This window comes from Poecilia reticulata, linkage group LG19 (assembly GCF_000633615.1).
Source record: "Poecilia reticulata strain Guanapo linkage group LG19, Guppy_female_1.0+MT, whole genome shotgun sequence".
Taxonomy (NCBI): domain Eukaryota; kingdom Metazoa; phylum Chordata; class Actinopteri; order Cyprinodontiformes; family Poeciliidae; genus Poecilia; species Poecilia reticulata.
The window spans coordinates 18659290-18668049 of record NC_024349.1 but is presented as its reverse complement, the minus strand read 5'-3'; the positions used below and the strand labels follow the sequence as shown (position 1 = coordinate 18668049).

At 36.8% G+C, this 8760-nt stretch overlaps 1 protein-coding gene across 2 annotated transcripts; it reads left to right on the top strand.

Moving 5' to 3' along the window:
* Positions 1-738: 738 nt before the first annotated feature.
* On the top strand, positions 739-5632 carry LOC103481861 (gastrula zinc finger protein XlCGF57.1-like). Of its 2 annotated transcripts, none has more exons than XM_008437642.2 (3): positions 739-1098; positions 2589-2708; positions 3075-5632. In XM_008437642.2, exons 1-3 carry the CDS (start codon positions 1035-1037, stop codon positions 4607-4609), a joined length of 1719 nt encoding a protein of 572 aa, XP_008435864.1. In that variant the 5' UTR covers positions 739-1034; the 3' UTR covers positions 4610-5632. The 2 variants fall into 2 exon arrangements, with proteins under 2 accessions (XP_008435864.1, XP_008435863.1); XM_008437641.2 differs by lacking the exon at positions 739-1098 and adding an exon at positions 1155-1476.
* The last annotated feature ends 3128 nt before the right edge of the window (positions 5633-8760 follow it).

The window sequence follows — 8760 nt, the reverse complement described above, 5'->3', positions numbered from 1 at the left end:
CCATCCTCTTTGTGAGACCGTCTTGGGAAGACGGAGCATCTGCTGCTGCATATTTCTGCCCAAAACAGGCAGGGAATTTAAATTTATATTGCTCATTTGTATTATGTATTCTTCCAGTTTTTGAATAAGTGCAGAAAGTGATCAATTTACTGTTTCAGTAATATTTATGGTGCTGGTTTCTCCTGTACAGGAGAACTTTTGTCAGTATTGTTAGCTGTGCGGTGGGTGGCAGACATAAAATCATTAACATTTTTGTTTGGATTAAAGTGCTGTACTATTGAGTTGACAATCATTCAGATAGGCATATTTTATTAGAAATACTACATATTTTATTTAGATTACAAAATATCCGGTGTTAACGATAAAATTTGTGTGGGTGTTGGCAGACAAGACAGCAAAAGGAAAATACAAAAATCCACCAGCTTTATAGTAAAAACAAGAAAATCTAGGGTAGAGTCTCATTAAACAAAATCATATGAAAGAATGTCAGAGGTGGCATGGAGAAAGAAAATGAAGATGGTTTTATAGGATTAAAAAAATAGATGAAATAAAAAGGAGGGAAATTTCATAACAAGAGTAAGACTTGGACATGAAGGAATTATACACTTCTTAAAATACAAAATCATAATACAGGGAAATGTGATCAATGTGGAATGGATGAAACCAAAGAACGAGTTATAGTAGACGGTTATAAATATAAGAGAGAAGATATGAGAATATAGTCTGAAAAAATTAAGTAAAAGTTCAGATACACTCAAAATTAACTGCAAACATATACAACAGTTGTTTTTTAAAGAGAAAAAAATATGTAGAAATTATACAAGTGATTCACACTTCATACCAGTAGGTGGCGGTAAGGCACATCTTCGGGTTTCTTGCCAACCGCCGAAAAAAAAAAAAAAGAAAAAGCAGAAGAGCATTTTGAATCTACCGGATGTCGGTGTCTTTCTTATGTGTGAGCCTTTCGATTCTCAGTCTAATACAGTTTTCCATCACAGCAAGAACATTAGAGGCGTGAGAGGACCAGTGTTACGATGGAAAGCTGCAGGTCTGGAAAACAATGTAGCTACGTTGACTCTGTAAAGGAAGAGAGTGAAGGTAAATCACTAAATCTAAGCATTATATTTAGATTTGATCATTAGCATCGATGGAAGCATGAAGTAAACAGGAAATAGCTGCTTATTGGGGTGGGTGCTCTGGCGTCAAATATGTATACTGAGACCTACAACGATAGACCTAAACAGCCAGATGTCGCCAGGGGTCTGTTTCAGGAAGCGGAATCTGTGAACGCTTCAAGAAACTTCGGGGGTAATGCTGCGTTCCAGTTGTACTCGGAACTGGGAAAGTCCGACTTCCCAGTCGCCCTCGGAGGTCGGATTTTCCACGGAGAAACTGGGATCGACTCCCACTACCCACAGTTACTATTTGTGTGGTTGATTTCTCGTTTCAATATGGCCGGTCCTCGCATCAACAACAGTAAGCTGTGGTGGAAACGTGCTTATTTGACGAGATACACATGTAGACGTGCGTCTAAAATCAATGTTGCATGTACCGCCTGCAACTGTAAGCTGGACAAATTAAAAGTAGTGTTTGTAACAGCTATTGCAAACAGACGTTCATGGGCGTCGCCATGTTGAAATTCCGACTTCTTAACAAGATTGCGGTTACCTTGTGTCTGACGTAAAAGCCACCTCCGAGTTCCCACTTCCCAGGTAACTTGAATGCAGCATAAGTTTGGACATACCCTGGGTATTTGGTTTCAAGAAGCCACTCCAGCTGCCTTTAGCAGTGTGATGAATTTTTACAGGCACACCTTGAACATCGTATAACTATTTTTTTAAGCTTCTGAAAAATCAAATTGGGAAGTTTTTTGTTGGAGGTGGTACACATTAATTACTTAAAACCTTTAGTTCTATATTGCCAATTTTGATAGCATCAATTATTCAGGGAAGAGATTAAGCACAGAAGGGGAAAAAAGGAGACTGAGGCAAGAGACAAGAATGAGGCACCATTAGGATTAATGATCCTAATGGTGCCTCAATACCCAATCATATTGAAAGAGGCAACAAAATGGAGAAACGGAATTAGTTTTAATTATCTCTGATGCTGGCTCAGCAAAGACAGAGGTCATGTGAGTAATAATTTTTTTTTCTTCCCTTTTTGACAAATTTGTTACAATGGAGGGAGATGCAACTGAGAAGGATGAGAACAACAAAAGATTAGCCCATGGAACCAAAAGACACAAGAGACACAGATGCAGCTGTGATGACAGATAGAAAAGATTAAAAGGAACAGATCTATAGTTTCTTCCTGAATAGCTTTCCGTGCCTACAAATATGTTTTTCCTGTTAGCCCTGAGTTATCATGTGGAAGAGATGTCCAAAGGGGTAAAGGGACAAGAGAGAGCAGCTGAAATGACAACAAGGAAGAGAGAGAAAGAGAGAGTGTTAGAGCTGGGAGTTGCTCTAACACTGAGCTGTGGTCAAGCTCACTAATCCCCTAAACATCAAAATTGAAAAAAGTACTTTCCACAATACACAGATCTTGAAATGTGAAATGTAAACAATATGTTTTTGTGTTTCCTGCAGAAGAGCAGCAGCCGTTGGTGATTAAAGAAGAGGTTCCTGATCTGAGCAGTTCCAGTTTGGACCAGCAGAACCTCAGACCTCCTTTACTGGTTTTAAACAAACTTCAGTCCGGGAGAAAAGGTTGTTTGTCTTATGCTGTGTATGTCTGTGTTTACCCTTTATTTCTAAAAAAGCAAGTTCAGTTCAAAATGAAATTAAGACTTTTGCTTCTAACGTGGACACAGTAAAGTTATTCTGGTTTTAAATTTCAAGTGGTTTTACAAGTTGCTGAAAAATATGAGCCAGTTTACTATGTTAAATTGTCCATCTTTCTACTCATTGATCCAATAGTTTGTGGAGGTTAAATGTTACAGATTTATCAGCATATTTTCATGCTTTTGCATGTTTTGTAGGCACAACAATTTTACCATAACACTTTTTTTGTTTTTCCACAATAAACAGACATTGGTAGAAAATCTAACCAAGAGGTCTATGTGTTTGCTGCAGGAAGTCAGCAACTGTGGGTGGTTAAAGAAGAGGTTCCTGATCTCAGCAGTTCCAGTTTGGACGAGCAGAACTTCACATGTTTCCAGGTGAAGAAGGAAGAGGAGGAACAGTGGATCAGTCAGGATGTAGGGCAGCTTACTGTGAAGAATGAGGAAGAAGAGAAACCTCAATTGTCAAAAGTTCATCGCATCAAAAGTGAAGACAGCAGAGAGACAGAAGCTTCAACCAGCAGCTCAGCTGCAAAGGTGAAAACAGAACCTGATGGAGAGATCAGTGGAGGACCAGAACCTGACAGAGAGTCAGATCCAAGTACTTATTTACAGCCAAATATTAAAGAAAGTTATTCAGCCTCTTTTGAGACTGAAGACAGTGATGAAAGCGAAGATGATAATCTATCAGGATCTGGATCTGAAAATGAAGACAGTGATGAAGATTGGAGGGAACCCAGAACATGTCAGTCTGGTGTAAACAGCAAAGTGGGACGTAAAGCTGCCGAAAAAACCTTAAACTGCACTGACCACTTTAAACAGTTTGTGAGGAAGCAGATGTTCCAGAAACATATGGCAGGTCATTCAGGAGAAAAGTCTTCCAGCTGCTCGGTTGAGAAGAATCACTCTAGAGGGAAGCAAAATGGTGATACGAAGATGGGACTCGAACCAGGCAGAAAATCCTTTTCTTGTGATGATTGTGGTAAAACATTTCAGAAACTAGGTGCTCTTAAATGTCATGTGAGAATCTATCGCTGTGAAAAATCAATTGTTTGTGAAGATTGCGGTAAAATCTTTCACAGTCGGTGTCATTTGAAAACTCACCATAGACCCCACACGGGAGAAAGACCCTTTGTCTGTGATAAATGTGGTAAAAGGTTTACCCGGAAGCCTGGCCTTCAAGTTCACATGACTTGCCACACAGGAGAGAAACCATTTCAATGTGAGATATGCGATAAGAAGTTTACCTCAAATGGATCTCTGACGGCCCACATGACAATCCATAAAGGGGAAAAACCATTTAGGTGCCCCGACTGTGGCAGATGTTTCAGACTTAAGGATGTTCTAAAAAGCCACATGATAACCCACTCAAATTTAAAACCGTTTGTCTGTGGGTATTGTGGCGCCACTTTTACACGGAAACAAAGTTTACTCCTGCATGTTAGACTCCACACTGGGGAGAATCAGTTGTCATGTGATCAATGCGACAAAAAGTTTGTCCTTAAGAGTCGCCTTGTTAAACATATGCAGATTCATCAGAAAGAGGAGAAAGTGGTGGCCGGGAAGGGAAACTTTGCTTGTGAGGAATGTGGAAGAAGGTTTGTCCAGAAGCGGTATTTAAAAAGTCACATGCTTATGCACACAGGAGAGAAACCATTTAGTTGCGATCTGTGTTTGAAGTTGTTTACACGAGCGGAAAATCTGAGGAATCACAAACTGAGGATCCACAGTAAACAGAGATTTCATACTGAGAATTCGTTTGGAAAGACTTTCTGTACAAATACCACGGCAGTTCAGATTATTTTGCTTCCTTTTGACCAAGATTAGCTTTAACATTTTGAGTTTGACATGATCTCTTTGCTTCATCGTAAGCAGAGCAGTGTCTGGAATTAAAAAATAATGGGGAAAACGGCCTTAGTTCTGTGATAAAATGATTTTGGCAGCTCATTGTCCCAATATCTCTGGCCAAGCATCTAATGAATTTTAATTTTATTGTGTTCATTTATATTTTGTATTATTTCTATTTTTAACAAGTGTATACAAAAATGAATTTATTGTTTCAGTATGGTGTATGAAGCACAAAATGTTACAAGAAATGTAGAATAATTGCCTTATTTTTACATTTATGTATTTTTTTGTTCTAAATAGAGGTCATGGGCAGTAAAGTGTCTGACTGACATGATGTAAGGATGGATACCAGAAGAGTTGATATTTTTGTTGATAACAGTTGAGCATCTTTGGCCTCTTGGCTCATGTATGGAAAAACACAACTGAGGTCAAACACACACAGTAACAAAGATAAAAATTCTGTTTTATACACAATCTTCTGTGAAAAGTTGTCAATGTGTCCGTAGTGGATCTTGATGTGCTGACTCAAGGCTTACAAATCAATTATTGAATGGATTTTATGTAAAAAAAAATCAAATAAAATAAAAAATCCATTCAACAGTTATCAGTTACCAGTGCATATTTTCAAACCAGATCTTCTTTACAATCAATTTTATATAAATATGCTTGGATACAACACTCAGAACAAACAGCTTATTTAGCAGTGACTTTTTGTGGTTTACCCTCCCTGTGGATGGTTTCAATGTTTGTTTTTCTGAACATCTGCTCAATCAGCAGTCCTCCCTGTGATTGTGTAGCTCACTGACCCAGACTGAGAATCCATTCAGAGGCTCAGGAAACCTTTGTGGATGGTTGTCAAGTTAATTCAGTGATTAGAGTGACACAACAAATTTTCAACATTGAAATGTTTTTCTACTTTTCGGAGACACTGAGTTTAGTGTTTTCATGATCTGTAAGCCATAAATGTAACGATTACAAGAAATAAAGGATTGAAATACTTCACCCTGTGTAAGAAATCTAGATAATGAAAGTTTCACTCTCTGAAAAAACAGTCAAAAGATATTCAATTCCTGAATGATATTTTAACATTTTCTAGATGTAGCTGTACATATGTCTCAGTTTTTAGTCCAGTCCCCTATAACTCCTGTTATGTTCGTTTCTGAGGTACAGCAATAATGTTCCTTTGTCAATTTGGCCTCCAAAACATTTTTGTATCTGATTTAACTCCAATACTAACAATTTCAATCAATATTTGTGCAAAGATGGGGTTTTTTTATTTCTCACAAATGAAGGATTAATGACGACAATTTACTCATTTGGATGATGAATGTAATTTAAATTTTTTACGTCCACTGAAAAAACCTAGACACAAAAAAACTATAAATATCCTTGAAATTGGCTTCTTGTAGATTTTTTTATATTACATTTTAAATTTTTGTTTTCAAGGGGTGAAGTTTATAAGGAACTTGAGACACATATTCTTTTCTGGGTCAAAGTGACCCGCTGATTAAAATCAAGACAAATGAGTCATGCAGAGAGTATTTATGTTTTCCACCCACTTGTGCCGAGTTTCCACTCAGTGTGGGTAGAGTTTGCCCACTGGAACAGAAAATATATATTTTTTCAAAACGGGTTAATTTGACCCGCAACAAAACAGGAGGGTTAAGAAAATCTGAATGTTGTAGGATCCTAATATGTCCATCAGATGGCAGCAGTGAGACACAAGGCAGCGTGTGGCTGTGAAGATGCCTGATCAAAATCCTTCTGCGGTCCATAATGTGAATCACAACAAAACCGGAAAACTACATGCTAATTGCTTTAACATCAAGTATATGTAATTTAACAGAAAAATGATTAATAATATATTAATCATGGTTTTTGAAAGGAGAGGAATACCGATGTTCTAACGTTGTGTTTAGAGCATGAAATTAGCAGAGCACAAGTAAACAATTGAAAAATATATATTGCAACTGCATTATTGAGTTTAAAACAATAATTCATAGAGTAGGACCGATATTTTATTAGACATACTACATACTTTATTTGGGATACATAATATTGGGTTTAACAATGGCATTTGTGTGGGTACCAGCACAAATGTTATTTTATTTGAGTAAAATGAAATGAGAGTGCATAACATGGCAAAAAAAGAAGAGTCAAAATACCATCTGCAGCTTCATAGTAAAAACAAGCAAATCAGAGGGAAAATGTCATTAAACTAAATCCAAAGAAATAATTGGAAATAAGGTGAGATGAAAAATAAATAGTTTTATAAAATCCAAAAGGCAGTGGGTAAAATTAGAACTGGGAGCAAAAATACAAAGGATGAGAGGCTAATAAGATTAAGACTTGAATATGCAGGATTTAAAACTATATTTTTAAAATGTAAAAGCAAAATACAGGGAAATGTAATGGAAGAAACCACAAAACATTAGACTGTCATAAAGATTTATAAAGAGAGGGTTTGTAAAAGTAAGGAAAAGTTTAGTATATTAGTAAAACTAAAAGAAGAACTTAGAGTGAGCCTTCCGTGACTGGGCCGGGGCGTGGCCGGACGATGGTCACCCTTCTCCGTTCGCGCACAGCATGTTTGTGCAGAACGTGGTGCTAAATGACCTGCAGACTAGATAGGTCAGTCAAACTTTATTAACAAACCAGCGTTCTGACAACTATTCCAGCATGTACCACGCGCTTCTTCTTCTACGGGCGAAAATGAAGTCGTCGGCTGCTTACCGTAGTTGCCAGACCTGTTGTGGCTCAATATTGGTCCATATATAAGGCGCACCGGATTATAAGGCGCACTGTCAGCTTTTGAAGAAATTTAAGGTTTTTAGGTGCGCCTTATAGTGCGGAAAATACGATATTCTAACATGTTACTATTTACAATCCAATAATCAGATTAAAGTTAACAGTATAATGACTGTCATTCCAGGATGAACACTCACTTTAGAATTTGCCTCACAACTAGCAAGCTACATACTCTGGTAGCACAGGCAGGCTACCAGATTCTGATATATCTTATTGGTCAAAAGACATTTAATTGTTGGTCAAAATGCACTGTTATAAATTGACTGGTAATTGAATTGGTTCAACCTCTTTCTAAAACCAAAGTAGAAAACAGCTCATAAAATAGGACTCAGCAGTTTTAAACTCAATACAGCAGTTTGACCAACAAAAATAAAATCCGAAAAACAAGTTTTGTTCTTCTTGAACAACTCTCTACATCAGTGCAACAGTTTGATCTACAAAATAAATAAAAATGATACTTTTCAYGTCTAACAGACACCTTAACTCCCCACTGTTAACTCAGTCTCACTTTCCAGCCCTTCAGTAACTTACCAAACATGAGCCATAAAAAACACTGAAGCAAAAAGCCCAAATGTTTTTTTCCCTGTCATTTTCAGCCGCAAACATTTAACTAAAATATCTACGGATTTGTGTTTCTGTCTCTGCCTCCCTCTGACTCTCTGCAGCCTGATGTTCCTGCATGGATTCACAACAGACACTACAGTACAGTGTCAGAATGTGAACTAAATATAAAAAGTATGTTTTTATCATACAGAATGAGAATTTAAACAACTTCATTTTCAGATGTATACATTATTATACATCTCAACTCTATTTATTGTGTAGCAAAAAGTTTCATTAATTTATTTTTAAACCTCTCCTCAAGCACTTTTCTTATTGTCTCCTAACCATTACCATTATAGTGTGGAAATAATAATAAAAATATTGAAACGTTGAAAGAAATCAATCTGACATCAGTCTTCACCCTTTCTCCTTCCTGGTTTTTATTGAAATTAATATAATTTTTATATCTTCACACTCTGAAACTCCACCTGGCTCTCCTATGTCTTCCCTGACCTGCTCCTCTCATAATAAAATAGTCTAGTTTATTTAAAAATGAAAAACAGTTAATACATATTTCAATAAACTAAATGAAGACCTCTCCAGAGCTTCTTCGCCTTACTTCAACATCATTCTAGCACTGCTGTTCTCCTAAATATCTATATAATATAATATAATATAATATAATATAATATAATATAAATACATGTTAAGTGGTCAGTATGATCAGGCGTTGCTCACTTTAAATAATAAAAAGGCTAATTTGGTTGCTATTTCAGTCT

Bases quoted from the DNA above. Each gene is read 5' to 3' on its own strand.
- LOC103481861 (XM_008437641.2), top strand. From the start codon at position 1,209: ATGTATACTGAGACCTACAACGATAGACCTAAACAGCCAGATGTCGCC. The intron at 1,477-2,588 runs GTAAGCTGTGGT...TGTTTCCTGCAG, and splicing joins CGGTCCTCGCATCAACAACA to AAGAGCAGCAGCCGTTGGTG. The intron at 2,709-3,074 runs GTTGTTTGTCTT...TGTTTGCTGCAG, and splicing joins ACTTCAGTCCGGGAGAAAAG to GAAGTCAGCAACTGTGGGTG.